Below are 15748 nucleotides of genomic sequence, written 5' to 3'. Positions count from 1 at the left end.
CCCCCGGGCCCCGCCTTCGCGCTGTCTCTGCCGGGCGCGGGACGCGGCGCTCCTCCCGGGAACCCCTGCGCGACGTCGGCGGCGTTTCCGGGGAGCCCGTTGGCGGGCGGACCTGGCTGCGCGGAGCGGAAGTGGGCGGCTGCAGGGCGAGCGGAGCGGCGCTGCGGGCGGACCTGGCCGAGCTGGAGGGCGCGGGGGAGCGGAGCGCCGGCGGCCCCCGAGGCCCGGGCGAGAGGACCGCTGCAGGGCCCGTGGCGAGCGCGGCAGCGCCGGGGGAGCGCGGCGGGGATGGGGCGCCGGGCCGGGTGGGGACCGGGGCCTCGGCCCTGTTTGCGGGGCTGCAGGACCTGGGTGTGGCCAACGGCGAGGACCTAAAGGAGACGCTGACCAACTGCACGGAGCCGCTCAAGGCCATCGAGCAGTTCCAGGTGGGGCTGCGCGAGGGGCCGGGGGCAGGCGCGCGTGTGAAGCGGGCGTATCCGTCTGCTCCGCGGCCCAGAGGGGCCGGACACGCCGAGCTCGGGCCGCTTCGACGGCCGGCGGGCGGCTCCCAGCGTCTGCTGCTACAGCCGGCGCGGCGCGGACACCCTTCTGTCTGCCTCTTCGAGCGCTCGGGTCAGCCAGGGCGCCTGACCACGAGCGGCCGCGGCTGAGGTCTCTCTTGCCGCCCCGAGGAAGCAACGCCGACCTCTGCTTCCTTAGACAGAGAACGGCGTGCTGCTGCCCTCCCTGCAGTCGGCCTTGCCTTTCTTGGACCTGCACGGGACGCCGCGGCTGGAGTTCCACCAGTCGGTTTTTGATGAGCTTCGGGACAAGCTGCTGGAGCGTGTGTCAGCCATCGCTTCAGAGGGCAAGGCCGAGGAAAGGTCAGTGAGACAGGCAGCCCCCTCCCCAGCCAGGAACCCCCAGTTAGCAGCGCTCACCTCCCCATGGCTACACAGCCGTCCTGAAAAAGGGGACGCCGGTGGCACTGCCGGTCTGGGGACCCGCAGGTGACTGCTCCCTCAGCAATGTGAGTTTTCCCAGGTATAAGAAACTGGAGGACCTGCTGGAGAAGAGCTTCTCTCTGGTGAAGATGCCGTCTCTGCAGCCGGTGGTGATGTGCGTCATGAAGCACTTGCCCAAGGTAACAGCTGCCCGGCTGGCTCCCTCCGGGGAGGGCTCCTGAGCTGCCTGTCCCTGCAGAGACAGCTTCGGAGCGCGGTTCCCTGCGCTGGCTTGTCCCTGAGCCAAGCTGACCCTGAAGCTTGGCATGTGCTCCGGGGTGTGGAGCCCCTTCTGGGGAAAAGCTGTCTGTGGTTCCTGCCCACGCCATGGCCCGGGGGCCCTGTCCCAGGTGTCCCCATCAGTTGGGCTGGGATGGATGTGGTCTCTGCCGTGGGGGGTGCTGAGGCCTGCTGGTTGTCTGGAGGGAGACTGCCAGGGCAGGGTGCTGCTGACGGTGGCCTGTCGATTCTGTAGGTTCCTGAGAAGAAGCTGAAGCTGGTGATGGCCGACAAGGAGCTGTACCGGGCCTGCGCGGTGGAGGTCAAGCGGCAGATCTGGCAGGACAACCAGGCGCTCTTCGGCGACGAAGTCTCCCCGCTGCTGAAGCAGTACATCGTGGAGAAGGAGAGCGCGCTCTTCAGCACGGAGCTCTCTGTCCTGCACAACTTTTTCAGCCCTTCCCCCAAGACCAGGCGCCAGGGTGAGGTGAGGCGGGGCAGGGCTGTGTGCGGGCCTCCCTGGCCAGCCCCCTCCCGCCCCCAGAATGCTCGCCTGTCTGCTCTTGGAGGCCTGGGCTCATCTGTGGGGCTGGCAAGGGGCATCGCAGCAGCCTCCCTGCACGTGGGTTTTTCTGTCTTTTCTGCGTACTTTGCGCTGGGCGGCTTGGCTGACCTTTTCGGCCAGCTGTCTGTCTGCTCTCAGCCCTGAGTTCTCCCTGTGTCTGTTTCTGATTCGTTTGCTGCTGCACGAATGTGTTTTGGGCACTGACTCGTTGCCACGGGTGCCTGGACCCTTCAGTGACCCCAGCGATCAGGGCACCTCCTGGGCTCCTCAGGCTCCCGAGGGGTGGAGCCCACACATTAGATGTCACACGTTGGTCACAGAAGGCGGGAGCAGGGCGGCCGCAGCAGGCCCGACCCGACGTGGAGTCTGGGGCCCGGGCTGACACTCTCTCAGAGGAGCCTCGGGGCTGACGGTTCACCGTCCTCCAAACCAGAGTCGCTGCGCCCAGCGTGAGCGGCGTCCTGCGGGCCGGGGGCGAGGGGCGGGGGGCGGGCGGGGCGTGAGGCCTGGCGTCCCGGCAGGTGGTGCAGAGGCTGACGCGGATGGTGGGGCGCAGCGTGAAGCTGTACGACATGGTCCTGCAGTTCCTGCGCACGCTCTTCCTGCGCACCCGCAACGTGCACTACTGCACGCTGCGCGCCGAGCTGCTGATGGCGCTGCACGAGCTGGACGTCGGCGACATCTGCTCCGTGGACCCCTGCCACAAGGTGGGCGCCCCGGGCCCCTCCCCCCCCGGGACGCCGCGGGCCCGGCCCCCAGCGGGGGGACGCAGTGGCGGGGCCCCCCTCCCCCGGGACGCCGTGGGCCCGGCCCCCAGCGGGGGGACGCAGTGGCGGGGCCCCCTCCCCCGGGACGCCGTGGGCCCGGCCCCCAGCGGGGGGACGCAGTGGCGGGGCCCTCCACCCCGGGCCCACTGCCCTGCAGCGCCACCCCCCCCCCCCACCGGCTGCAGGGCCTGTCTGTCCGCAGCCTCCGGGCCAGCCGCACCGCCCTGCTCCTCCTGGGGTCTGCCTCCCCCCTGCTCCAGAGCCCTCGTGGTGAGCTCTGTGTTCTGGAACAGGGCTTTTCGCACTGCCCTGTCCTGACGTGGACGCGGTGTGACCCCCCACGACGTCCCTAGGGGCTTCGTGGTGTGATACACTCTGACCTGGCACTGCCCACCGTGCAGTGGGGACCCCGGGAAGGCCCGTTTCAGAACACACACACCTGGCCTCTTTCTTGCACTGCCTGGCCTCTGGAGACGTGGGTCCTTGGGCCTGTTTGCTTTGTGCAGTCCTGTTCCTCACGCCGAGCGGGTCCTTGGCGACATGAGATGGGGGTCCCTGGCTCAGCCCAAGCTTGAGCGCTCAGGCAGTGGGGAGAGCTGCCTGCAGGCGCCATCTCTGGCCAAGCCCTGACCCTGCCTTCTCCCCGCAGTTCACCTGGTGCCTGGACGCTTGCATCCGAGAGCGGTTTGTGGACAGCAAGAGGGCCCGCGAGCTGCAGGGCTTCCTTGACGGCGTGAAGAAGGGGCAGGAGCAAGTCCTGGGGTGAGGGTCCACTTGGTGTGGGTGCCTGTCCGCGGGCGTCCACCCGAGCCCGCCGTGGCCGCCATCGGGAGCGGTGTTTTTTCCCGTGCGTTTTAGGAGGACCATCTGGTGTCCGAGCCCGTGACTGAGAGGCCTGGCTGCTGGGGTGAGGCTGTGGTGCCTCAGCCGGGCCGGGCACCTGAGCTGGCCTGCCTGTGAGCAGACAGGCCTGCTGCGTCCAGAGGTGGCAGTCTGGCTAGCAGCAAGGTGCTGTCTGGGTGGCCCCTGTCCCCGGTCTGGGATCGGGCTTGAGAGAACCTGACTGAATTTGTGGAGCCTGGATCAGAACCTTGACCAAAATGAGACCTTAATTTTTTAAAAAAAAACTCTTGTCTTTCAGCTTATTGAGCACGTTGAGGGAAAGCTGTGAGCCGTGAGCTTTTAGAAAGGGGCCCGGCGTGGGGTGACGTGGTCCGCAGGGAGGGCTGGCTCCCGGGCCAGTGGCTGTGCGGGCCGCGAGCCGCCCTGGCTGACGCTGTGGGCGTGTCCTCACAGGGACCTGTCCATGATCCTATGTGACCCCTTCGCCATCAACACCCTGTCCCTGAGTACCGTCAAGCACCTGCAGGAGCTGGTGGGCCAGGAGGTGCTGCCCAGGGTGAGTGCGCCCGGCCAGCCGCACGCTGCCTCGGGGCGTGTGTGGGGGTGACCCTGGGGTGAGCCCACACCCCCTCCAGGCAGACGGCGCGTGGGCCTGAGCCCTGGGGGCGTGCGGTCAGGGCAGGACGCTGGGCGAGCTGCCGAGGCCTGCGTTTCCCTGCAGGACAGCCCGGACCTCCTCTTGCTGCTCCGGCTGCTGGCGCTGGGCCAGGGCGCGTGGGACATGATCGACAGCCAGGTCTTCAAGGAGCCCAAGATGGTAACAGGGGCGGGTGGGCTCCGTGCGGGGCCTGGGGTGGGGCTTGGGGCGCCGGGCCTGCGGCTGGGGGGTGGCCGGAGGCTGGGGTCCGGGGCGGGCGTGCCGTGCGACAGCTCCAGGGCCTGCGCCCCAGGAGGTGGAGCTGGTCACCAGGTTCCTGCCCATGCTCATGTCCTTCGTGGTGGACGACCACACGTTCAACGTGGATCAGAAGCTCCCGGCCGAGGAGAAGGCCCCGGTCACGTACCCAAACACGCTGCCGGAGAGCTTCACCAAGTACGGCTGCGGGCGTGGCGGGGAGGGCCCTGGCCCGCGGGGCCGCTCGGGGGCTGACGGCTCTGGGGTGCAGGTTCCTGCAGGAGCAGCGCATGGCCTGCGAGGTGGGGCTGTACTACGTGCTGCACATCACCAAGCAGAGGAACAAGAACGCGCTGCTGCGCCTGCTCCCGGGGCTCGGTGAGTGTGCGGGCGTGGGACGCCGCCGTCCTCCCCAGACACCCTCGGCCCCCACCACAGCCTGCGTTCCCCAAGAGCCGGTGCCATCTTTCCCAATGGGCGAGGGGCCCGGAGCCTCCCAAGCCCTTAGACCAGCGTGAGAGCTCCCCACTGAGGTGGCGGAGAGGCTCCTGGGAACCTTGCTGTGCACACTGGAGGGGCCCTGCAAGCCAGGAAGGCTGGGGGCATCCGGGGGCCCTTCAGGAGCCAGCTGCAGGCTGAGCCAGGGTGCGGGCGCCAGTCGGGGGCACCCAGCCTGCCCAGCACACAACAGATGCAGGGCCTCTGCTGGCTCAGTCCTGTCGGGGTGTTGCGGCTTCTGGAGAGGGCGTGATGCTGCGCGCTCAGCGTGCACGTGGCCACTGGCGGGTCTAATGCTGCGAGTTGCTTCCAGGCTTTTCTTTATGGAGGAGACTGCCTGGCGTGGGTGTTAGTTTCTATACAGCCACCACCCAACTGATGAACAGGAACTTAATTAACTCTTACGCTTCTGGGAGCCGGCTGTCTACACTGGGTCTCTCAGGGCTAAAGCAGGTGTGGGTGGGGCTTGCTCCTCTTGGAGGCCCCGGAGAAGACCCTTCTTGTCCCCTCCAGCTCCCAGAAACCCCGTCCTTGGCCCTGGCCCCTTTGCAGCTCATCCGCCCAGCTTCTCCCGTTCCTGTATCTTTGGCTCTGACCTGGCCCTCTCACTGTCCACCTCTCTCTCTTAAGGGACCTGCCTGGAGCATGGCGGACCAACTTTCCCTGCGGGGCCCATACCCCAGGGGGGCAAGTGTGCCGGCTCCAGGATCAGCATGGGGAGTTCTCCGGGGCGGGGGGGTTCTCGGCTGGGAGCCTTCCAGGAGCACAGTTCTAGGAACTTGGGCTGACCAAGTTCTTCCTGCTCATTTGGGAACTGTGGTGTCTGTCTGGTTGAATCGCGTGTGTGTGGATGTGGGATATCCTGGAGGGGGAGTCTCAGCATCGCCCGCCCGATGGGCCAGGTGCAGGTCTGATCCCACCCACTGGGCGGGTGCAGGTCTCCAGTTCTGGAGAGGAAGCTGCTGCTTCGTTGTTACTGCGAGGTTCTAGTAAAAATGGGTGTCGGTTTTTAAAAATTCTCTTTGCTTTTAAACGTTTTTTGGTGGGAGTCTTTTATGAACTCAAGCGCAGGCTAGTGAAGCCCAAGGCCCATTGCCCACCTGCAGGGGGCTCTGTGTGTGGCTTCCGTCCCCTCAGTGACGGGCGGGACAGAGCCTGGACCCCAGCAGACCAGATCGGAATAGCCCAGCAGGTGTCCTGATGGGACGTGGACCCTCAAAGCCGTGACTGTGGCGCGGTTAGTCGGGGTCCAGGCCCTGATGGTTTCCCCCGTTGTCGCGTGATGTTTTCGTGCAGATGGTCTGTTCGGATCAGGAGTCAGACAGGGGCCTTCCTTCAGCTCACTTCCGCTGCCCCTCAGGTCTTGGGGTCTGCAGGGCTTCATGGGGCGTGTTGGGGGATCCAGGGCACCTGTTCCCCGGCGGTGGCTTTGCTGGCCACATCTCTCAGCACACTAACGACGTGCCCACCTCAGTGTCTTGTGAGCCAGGCGAGGCTGTGGAGACCTGCGTCAGCTGTGGCGGGTGGGGTGGGGGGTCCGCCTCGGCACTGTGTGTCTGCTGGAGCCCACTTCACCCCAGTCGCCTTGGCCGCTGGGCGGAACCCCAGCGACAGGATCTTGTCCCCTCCCCGCCTCACCCTGGGACCTTCCCTGTTAGGCCCAGGCCCGCCGGACGCCCCCAGCACTTGCCTGCCTGCCTGGGTCGGTTCAGGCTCAGGCCCGGCCGGGGAGGTGGGGGCGGCTGGGGGACGCCTGCTGTGCTTGCAGTGGAGACCTTTGGCGACCTGGCGTTCGGGGACATTTTCCTGCACCTGCTCACGGGCAGCCTGGCCCTGCTGGCTGACGAGTTCGCTCTGGAGGACTTCTGCAGCAGCCTCTTCGACGGCTTCCTCCTCACCGCCTCCCCGAGGTGCGTTCTCTCGGTCCGTCCTTGGCCGCTGGAAGGGGGTGGGGTGGGGTGGGGTGGGCGGGGCCTCTGGGCCGGGGGCGGGGCCCGTGGGCAGCCTGCAGCCGCCTGCCCCTCCCCCAGGAAGGAGAGCGTGCAGCGGCACGTCCTGCGGCTCTTGCTGCACCTGCACCACCGAGTGGCCCCGTCCAAGCTGGAGGCGCTGCAGAAGGCGCTGGAGCCCACGGGCCAGGTGCGCCCCCACACCCGCCTGCACCCTCGGGTTGCGCTGCCTGTGCTGGCCCGAGCCTGCGCGTGCGCGTGTCCCCGTGCCGGCCTGCCCGTGGGGGTGGGGGGGTGTGTGCGCACGCACCCACACACACACGTGCCCTGGGCCTCCCCCGCAGAGTGGAGAGGCAGTGAAGGAGCTGTATTCCCAGCTTGGAGAGAAGCTCGAGCAGCTGGACCACCGGAAGCCTAGCCCAGCCCAGGCCCCAGAGACGCCAGCCCTGGAGCTGCCCCTGCCCGCTGTGCCTGCCCCCGCTGTGCTCTGAGGCTCTGCTTGGGGCCGCTCAGGGCGGGCAGGGCCCCTGATGGGGGTGTGGCCCCGGTCGTTCTGGAGAGGAGGCTCCGCATTCCTGCCCGAGCAGACCCTCTGCTGGAGGCGCGTTGGCCGTTCCTGAGATGGGGTGCGGGCTGAGCGAGACCCTGGGGCCTCCTGTGGGCAGGGCATCCCTGCTCTGCACCTCAGCCTTGCCCTGAACTGGGTTCTGGGTGGACCTCCTATGTGGAGCCCCACGTTCCCGCTGCTCTCCGGTCCCCAGCCCTGCTCCAGGCCTCCCCGGCCCTCCCGCTCCCATGCCGCAGAGAGTTGCCTCCTCGAGTCGGAGGCTTCCGCTGCTGTTGGGCAGACAGACGGGCCAGGCCATAGCTGGGACTGGGAAAAAGTGACCTGTTTTCCCAGGGGTGGGGTGGGGCCTGAGCCCCACGGGGAAGAGGGCAGGCCAGGATGGTTGGCACCACGGATTGGCAGAATCACACAATTTGCTGGCAGGGGCGTCTGCAGACAAAGCCTAGCTCTCTCTAAGGAGCTCCTGCCCCTGCCCCCAGCCCCGGGGAGCAGGCATTAGGGAGGAAGACCCAGCGCCGCCCCCGCCCCGCAGCCTCCGTTTGCCCTTGGAGCACACGGCCAGGCGAGGGTCAGCTGCGGCTCACAGTGCAAGCTCACTCCTGTAAATAAAAGGTGTTTTGGTAAATCCAGCAGCTGAGCGGTTCCCGTGCACACAGATGTGGCGGCAGCGCGGGCCAGTGAGAGCTTTCCTGGCGTGTTTGTCTCCCTGGGGACGGCCGTGATGCCTGGCCCCCGGGGGACAGCAGCTGTGGATGGTGGGGCCAGGGCCTGGCGGCACTGGGGGCCACAGGACTCGAGAGGGTTGGCCCTGGAGGCCGGTTGCTGAGCGTCAGGCCGTGTGGAGGCCACTGATGTTGACAGGTGTGCTCTGCAGGCCGGGGAGGCAAGGCCTGGGGGTCAGGAGGAGCCCGAGTGTCTAATGAGTGAATAGGGAAGGGGTGTGGGAGGGCCAGGCTGGGGTGTCACCGAGGGGGAGTGGGGGGCCGTGCCAGGCGCCCCTCACAGGTGCAGGGTTCTCAGGGAGGAGGAAGGTCTGGGCTTTGGGCACCGGATCCATTCCGGCTGTGGCTTTTCCCGCAGGAAGCAGGGAGCCAGGTCCTGGGCAGGAAGTCAGGACAGGTCACCGAGGAGGGAAGGGAAGGAACTAGGCCCGGGGAGGGGCGAGCGCCCAGGCGGGGCCCACGTGACCCACCTGAGGCTCATGGTCAGTGTGGACAGACAGGCCAGCGGGGCCAGGCTCCTGCCCCAACGGACCAGGGGCCGGACAAGAGAGTGGGCGGTCTGCTGGCTGGGGGCTTGGTGGGTAGAGGGCACGAGCTGCAAGGACTGGGTGGGGGCTGCAGGAAGGAAGAGGCCCAAGTGGGCGGGTGGGAGGGCGCAGCTGAGCTCAGGGACCCTCAGGGCTTCGAGGCTCCTGAGGCTGGACTGGGCAGGGTGGCGGGAGGCCGGGGGCTGGGAGGTCTGGTCTGAGGAAGGGAGTGTCCATGCAGAAACTCGGGGAGGGGAGGAGAGGAGCACGTGAGAGGTGGGGGCTCTGCCCACTTCCAGGCCAGCTGTTTGGGAATCTTAGCGCCACACTGGACTGGCAGAGGGGTCGGGGTGGGCAGCAAGGTGAGGAGGGGTCTGCAGAGACCAGGTTAGAGACGAGGACCTGAATTCTGGGCTGGGTGGGGCGTGGGCTGGAGGAGGGGTGGGAGTACCTCCTAGGGAGGGTGCAGTGGTGTGGGGTGGAGGGTGAAGGGGAGACGTCCCCATGGAGGCGGGGGAGAGTGCAGGGGGGAGAGGGGAGAGGCCTTAAGGGCTCAGGTTCACCCTTGACCCGGCCGCGGTGGGCCCTCCGAGGCCTGGCTTGACTTCTGCCAGACCCCATACCCCCTCCTTACGCCTGTGGCGGGGTTCTGGACCCCAGAAGTTTTGGCAGACCTGGCCGCACTCCTCCCTACCCCCCCCCCAAATCTTTTTCTGCATCTGCCCTTCAAGCCTCCTGCCCTCCCCTCAGGCAGAAGTGTGGGGACTACAGGAAGCCTGAAGATCCCCAAGGGGCCCACGCCCAGCAGAGGCCTGAATGGATCACAAACACCCTTCCGTCCTGTCCCCCTGGGTGGGGGCCACGGGGGACGCCCAAGGGGTGCCCGGGCCCCTGGCTCAGCGCGGAGGCAGCAGGCTGGGGACGGGCAGGTCCGAGGCTGGGGGCAGGGTGTGGAGCAGCCCTGGCTTCTCAGTGAGGATGCCTGAGGGCGCAGACACGCAGACATGCAGGGCCCCGTCTTCTGGGCACGGCGGAACCCCCAGCCCACGACCGACACTTCCCTGAATGCGGGTTGTGCAAGGAGGTGGAGGGAAGCTAGGGAGAGGGGAGGGGTGGTGCGCTGGGCAGAGGGACCCGTGAGGAGGAGCAAAGAGGGAGGATGAGGGGCGGTGGGCAGGACAGGATGGGGGGCTCAGGTCTGCCCCGTGGTACACAGCTGGGTTAGGGTTAGGGGGCACTACTGGTTAGCAGACCCGCCCCGAGTGGCCTGCAGACACAAGCTCCTGAGCAGAGGGCGCCCCAGGCTGGCCAGCCTGCTCTGGTGGGGCCGCGTGAAGCTGGTGGCTGGGGAAGGACCGTCTCCACCTGCCAACTCTTGGCCCAGGCTCTTGCTGAATCTGCTCTCCCGCTGGGGCCGGAGCCAGTGCGGGGCTTTCTCCCCAGTCCTAGGGCTTCCGTCCCAGTCTGTGCTGCCCTGTCTTGGGGTGGGGGGGGGGGGCGGGACTCTAGGCTGGGGTACAGGGGACGAAGGCAGAGATGAGTGGGGACAAGGGAGCTCGGGTCCTGGCAGAAGAGGGGGAAGAAAGGGAGTGTTTTGCGGGGCCCCTGGACTGGGCTTGGGGGAGCAGAAGAGGAGAGGACCCCCCCCCCCCGCCTTCTCCACTCCTGCGAACAGGCGGCCTGGACACACCCATCCCCCTCACCATGGGCCCTGGGGTGTCAGATGCAGGAGGTGTCCCTGGGGAGCTTGGGGTCCATGGCCCCAGGGGAGGGGAGGTGCATCCTGGGGGTGCCCTGGGCTGGGCAGAGTGAGGTGGTCTGGGAGGGCTGCAGGGCTGAGGAGGGCAGGTGACCCACCGGCGGGGGACCTGGGCAAGCCTGCCAGGCCTCCCCTCTGGCGCCGCCGTCCAGCCTAAGTCCCGCCCGCGCCGCACCCCTGACTCACTTCCTTTGCAAAGAAGCGGAAACCTCCCCAGGGCTTTCTCCAGTCCGGACGCTCCCAGGGTGCCCGCAGGTGTCGCTGACCGGGTGAGGCCCCTCACCCAGCCCTGACCTGCGCAGGGAAGCCCGCGCAGTCGGCTTCCTGAGTGGCAGGCCCCAGCCTCGGGCGTGGGCAGGCGTGCGGGTCTGGGGGCCAGTGAGAGCCTGATCTGACGCAGCTGCAGGTACTGGGGTGGGCCAGGGCATCAACCGCCCTTCTCCAGCTGTCTCCTCCCGGACCATCTCTCCTCCGAGTTTTGTCTTTCTGTCCATCTTTTCACCACCCCCTGACCACCACGCTTTAGGAGCTCCCCCCACCCCACCCCCGCCCCCGCCCCCTCCATTCGTGTGTCCACCGGAGGGATGTTGGGAGGATCCTCGTTTGGGGCTGGGAGGCCTGGGCTCAGCTCGGGAACGGAGCTCGAGAGCAATCTGGAGAGAAATCCCCCCCACACCCCCGGAGCCCAGGGTTCTTGTGTGGGACACCTACGAGCTCCGGGGTCTCGGACCTCTGCTCGCCTTGGCCCCTTCTAGGCGCCTGGCAGGCGAGCGGCGGCAGGGGCGGGGCCGGCCTTGACCCTGCTTTACCCCTAGTTGGCGCCTGGCCGGCACGAACTCCTCCTCCAGGAAGCCCTGGCGGCCTGCCGGCCGATAAACTGTGCCCCCCACCCCCACCCCGCGCAGGCACTTCCTCAAGGCCCGAGGCTGTTTATGCGAGGACCCGAGAGATTTGCATTGGGGCCCCGCGGGGAGGCGTTTCCTGGGCTGAGGCTGGTCCCGGTCTCCAGGCAGCGGGCCGCCCTCCGGGGGCCTCGCGGCGGGGGTGAGATCCCGAGGGAGAGTCCCAGTCGGCCAGGCGGAAGTCTGCAGACCATCCCGCCTTCCTGTTGCAGGGAGGGCGACCTGCATGCCAAGCGCCGCCCCTGCACGATGGACCGCGGCCAGTCCAGCCCGGAGCCCCCGGCCCCGGTCGCCCCCAGCCCGAGCGTGATCGCCCCGGTGCGCGCCGTCGTCCGCCTGCGCCACCAAGTGCGCCTCCTGCGCAAGCGGCGGCCGCCCCCGCCGGCCGTGGCGCCGGACCCCGGGGCTGCGGCGCCGCGCGTCCACCAGGAGCAGCCGCAGTTCTTCACCTTCGACGGGCCGGTCGAGCGGGCGTCGAGACCCGCGCGGAAGCGGCGCCGGCGCAGTCGCCTGGTGCTCTACCCCGAGACGTCGCGCAAGTTCGGGCCGCGCGCCGAGCGCCAGAGCCGCGCCCAGCGCTGCCTGCTGTTGCTCGTGGCCATCGTGGGCTTCCAGGTGCTCAACGCCATTGAGAACCTGGACGACAACGCGCTGCGCTATGACCTCGACGGGCTGGAGAAGACGCTGCAGCGCGCCGTGTTCGGGCAGCCGGCGGCCGTGGGCCGCCTCGTGGCTCTGCTGCGGGACTACCTGGCCACGCACGTGCACAGCCGCCCGCTGCTCCTGGCGCTGCACGGGCCCAGCGGCGTGGGCAAGAGCCACGTGGGCCGTCTGCTGGCGCGCCACTTCCGCGCGGTGCTGGAGGACGGCGCGCTCGTGCTGCAGTACCACGCGCGCCACCACTGCCCCGAGCCGCGCGCCGCCGCCGGCTGCCGCGAGGAGCTGGCGCGGCGCGTGGCCGACGTGCTGGCGCGGGCCGAGGCGGAGGAGAAGACCCCGCTCCTGGTGCTGGACGACGCGGAGCTGCTGCCGCCGGCGCTGCTGGACGAGCTGCACGGCCTCCTGCAGCCGCAGCGGCCGCCGCGCTTCCACAACGCCGTCTACGTGCTGCTCAGCGGCGCGGGCGGCGCTGAGGTCACGCGCTTCGTGCTGCAGAACGCGTCCCGCGCGGGGCGCGCCGACGGGGCGGATGAGCTGCGCGCGGCCGAGGAGGAGCTGCGCTCCAGCCTGCACACACTCCTGGTCCGCCAGCACTCGCTGTGGGAGGCCGCGGCCATCGTGCCCTTCCTGCTGCTGGACAAGCGGGACGTGGTCAACTGCTTCCGGGACGAGATGGCCGGGGAGGGCTTCTTCCCCGAGCAGGCCCGCGCCGAGCTGCTGGCCGCGCAGCTCAGCTACTACCGCGTGGCCGGCCGCGAGTTCGCCGTCACCGGCTGCAAGCAGGTGGTGGCCGCGGTCAACCTCTTGTAGCGCAGGCGCGCCTGGACACGGTGGCTCACGGCGGGCACCACAGGACATCGCTGTGGCCGTGGTCGTTGGAGGGGGGGGACTGCGGGTTTGCTGTGGCCTGTGAGGCCCGAATAAATCTGTCCGCAGCAGCCTGCCACCGGCTCACGCTGGGACCTGGAGTGGGGGGGCCGGGCCGGGTCAGTTCTGACCTCTTCTGCCAGTGCCGAGCCCCTCAGCCCCCATCTGCCACCTGCTGGTCCGTAACTCAGCCTGCATCTCCAGCGCCAGTGTGTCCCCTAGGCCCACACCCCAGGAGTGGGCCGTCTGTCCCTGTGGTCTAGTGGATGGATGGCCACAGAGAGCGAGCAGCCCCCCGGGGGTCTCACAGTGGTCCCCGCAGAGCTGGATATGAGCACGACTCCAGAGCACCTGCAGCGGCCGCACCGCACTCGCGCGCGTGGACCCGCCCCACCCCGCCTTCCTGGCCACTTCCCAGGCAGGACCACCTGGGCCGGCCTGGACTTACGGCCTCCTGGGCCCAGGGGCTCCCCGAGAGGAGAAGGGCTGGGTGGACGCTCCACCCAATGAGCTGATCCAGGGGAGCCCCCTGAATGCTCCAGAAGGGGGGTGACCCAAGTAGGCGGGGGGCCCACGTGGGGGGTCCTGCCCGCCCCGCTGCCCCACCGGCTCCAGGGTGCGGGACTCCTGGGAGGCCTCTAACAGGGCCCCCTCCCTGGGCCCCAGTGTGCCCCAGGCCTGGGGCCGGGCCTCGTGCCTGCCGTCCTGGCTGCTACCAGCCTGGCGCCTCCCCAGCCTCAGGCCCTCCAGGCTCCGGCCTCGGAGCAGGGGCAAGACTGCAGGAGCCTCGGTGGCTCCTAGGGGAGGGGGGCGGTGAGCGCTGAACTTTGGGCCACCTCCTATGCTGGGTTCCCAAGGGGGCCGGCGTGGTGGTTTCAGCACTGCTCCTTGATGGGCACAGGGTCAGCCTGGAGCAGCCCACTGGGAGGAAGGTGCAACCCGGGAGGCAGGGGGCCTGGAATGCAACTGGGGAGCAGCAACGACCCAAGAAGGGGGCCGGGGAGGGGGCGGGGGTGCTGCCAGCATGAAGGGGGCTGTGCCAGGGGCTCCAGACCCCACCTCCGCACTCAGCCTGGCCCCTGCCCTCATGAGACCTCAAGGCCCACAGGGGCTGATACCTCTAGAGCCCCTGACAGGCCCCTCGCTGAGGGTCCCCCAGGGTCAGAGCCCCTTCCTTCACCCGCCCTCTTTGTGGTGGTCAGCTGCAGACGGTGAGCCGTCTGTCCAGGAGGGGATAGGGACCCTCCAGGCAGAGGGAAGTGGCCGGCCTGTCCAGCCAGCACGCAGACCCTGGGCCCTAGCAGGAAGGGATGGGGAGGGAGCACGTCCTGCCCCGAAAGGCCCCTCCTCCCAGCTCTGGGGCTCCCGGGGATGCCCAGACTGCAAGCTGGTTCTAAACCGGAGCCAAACCTGCAGGCATCCAGTCGGACACACCCGGAAGAGCGGACTGCCGGGTGACGGTGCTGTGGCCGCTGTGCTTGCTCTTTGATTTTCTCTCTGGGTCCCTACTTCCCCAGAGGCTTTCAACCGTTTCAGGAAGAGGAGTTTGCCGTGGCAGACACCTGCTTGCTCAGCAGGTAGTGCTCACAGGCACGCGTCTATCCAAAACCACTGTGGCCGATGGGTTAGTGACCGTGGCTGAGCCGAGACTGCCTTGGAGTCGGCTAACTCTCCTCGCGTCCAGGAGGGATTCCTGATCATACGTTTGCTGGTGCTCACTCCTGTCCACGGGAGGAAGGGTCTCCCTACAGAGGGAAACCGAAAGGGAAGTCGCTCAGTCGTGTCCGACTCTGAGGCCCCGTGGACTGTAGCCTACCAGGCCCCTCCGTCCATGGGGTTTCCCAGGCAGGAGCACTGGAGGGGGGTGCCATTTCCTTCTCCAGGGGTTCTTCCCGACCCAGGGATCAAGCCTGGGTCTCCACATTGCAGGCGGATGCTTTACCGTCTGACAGGGAAAGGTGGACAGCAACGTGGATCAGTCACACACACACGTTCACTGGTGCTCACTTCCGTCCACGGGAGGGAGGCTCGTCCTACAGAGACAGAGGCAGAATCTCAGCTCCGTCCAGGCGCTCAGTCGTGTCCGACTCTTTGTGCCCCGTGAACTGCAGCACGCCAGGCGTCCCTGTCCATCGCCAACTCCCAGAGTTCACCCAAACCCATGTCTGTTGAGTCGGTGATGCCATCCAGCCATCTCATCCTCTGTCGTCCCCTTCTCCTCCTGCCCCCAATCCCTCCCAGCATCAGGGTCAGTTCCAATGAGTCAGCTCGTCGCATCTGGAGTTTCAGCTTCAGCATCAGTCCTTCCAATGAACACCCAGGACAGATCTTTAGGATGGACTGGTTGGATCTCCTTGCAGTCCTTGGGCCTCCTGCAAATTCCTGCTTAATGCAGTTACAGACATTTAACGGGATGGATCCACGTGAGGCTTCCGTTCAAGTTATGCAGGGTGAACAGAACGGTGGGCACAAAAGGGCACACCGTTCCGTTTCCCAGCCATCAAGACAGGAGGCTGCCCAGGCGTAATGGCTCTCCCCCAAACTGCCACAGGAGGGGGCGCACGCATGGAGTGTAGGTACACAGAACTTCGACAAGCGTGGTGGAACCTGATTCCCTTCACCAGTCAGAGGCACTGACGTCACTTCCCCGAGGCTCAGAGATGTGGTTACACACCAGAAAGTTCCTTAGATATGCCGGTGTGTCAGCAAATCTACAGGTGACTCACCTTGCATGGGCAGCTCCATAGAACTTTCCATGCAGGCATTCAGAAGATCTTATTTCCCCATCCCAGAGTCAGGTCACATTGAAGCAAGGAATATTTAGGTGGGCTCAACTCCCTAGCTCTATCAGGATACATTTAGGCGGGCTTGGCTTCCTAGCTGTATCACATGGGCCCAAGGAGCTGCTGGACGGACAGCAGCGTCTGGAGCTCCAGTGAAATGACCTAGACTGAACCAAAGAGTCCTTGCTTCGTTGGGTGGGCTGAGACTTCCGATAGCAAATCGGGCAATCAGCCAGGT

General features: G+C 67.3%; 2 protein-coding genes across 2 annotated transcripts; both read left to right on the top strand.

Moving 5' to 3' along the window:
- Positions 1–14: 14 nt before the first annotated feature.
- NELFB (negative elongation factor complex member B) lies at positions 15–7919 on the top strand (the record flags this gene model as incomplete). The annotated part of the gene is made up of 13 exons (XM_027968300.2): positions 15–428; positions 703–866; positions 1027–1126; positions 1462–1692; positions 2292–2477; positions 3187–3299; positions 3834–3936; positions 4102–4197; positions 4331–4473; positions 4547–4653; positions 6542–6683; positions 6804–6912; positions 7067–7919. Coding segments are annotated over 13 exons (2055 nt in total), but the record flags the coding sequence as incomplete, so codon positions are not given.
- A 2582-nt stretch (positions 7920–10501) lies between these two features.
- On the top strand, positions 10502–12798 carry TOR4A (torsin family 4 member A). The gene is made up of 2 exons (XM_027968308.2): positions 10502–10704; positions 11413–12798. The coding sequence occupies exon 2, from the start codon at positions 11450–11452 to the stop codon at positions 12668–12670; it is 1221 nt and encodes a 406-aa protein (XP_027824109.1). The 5' UTR covers positions 10502–10704; positions 11413–11449; the 3' UTR covers positions 12671–12798.
- Positions 12799–15748: the final 2950 nt, after the last annotated feature.

This window comes from Ovis aries, chromosome 3 (genome assembly GCF_016772045.2).
Source record: "Ovis aries strain OAR_USU_Benz2616 breed Rambouillet chromosome 3, ARS-UI_Ramb_v3.0, whole genome shotgun sequence".
NCBI lineage: Eukaryota > Metazoa > Chordata > Mammalia > Artiodactyla > Bovidae > Ovis > Ovis aries.
This window is presented reverse-complemented; position numbering and strand designations above follow the sequence as displayed.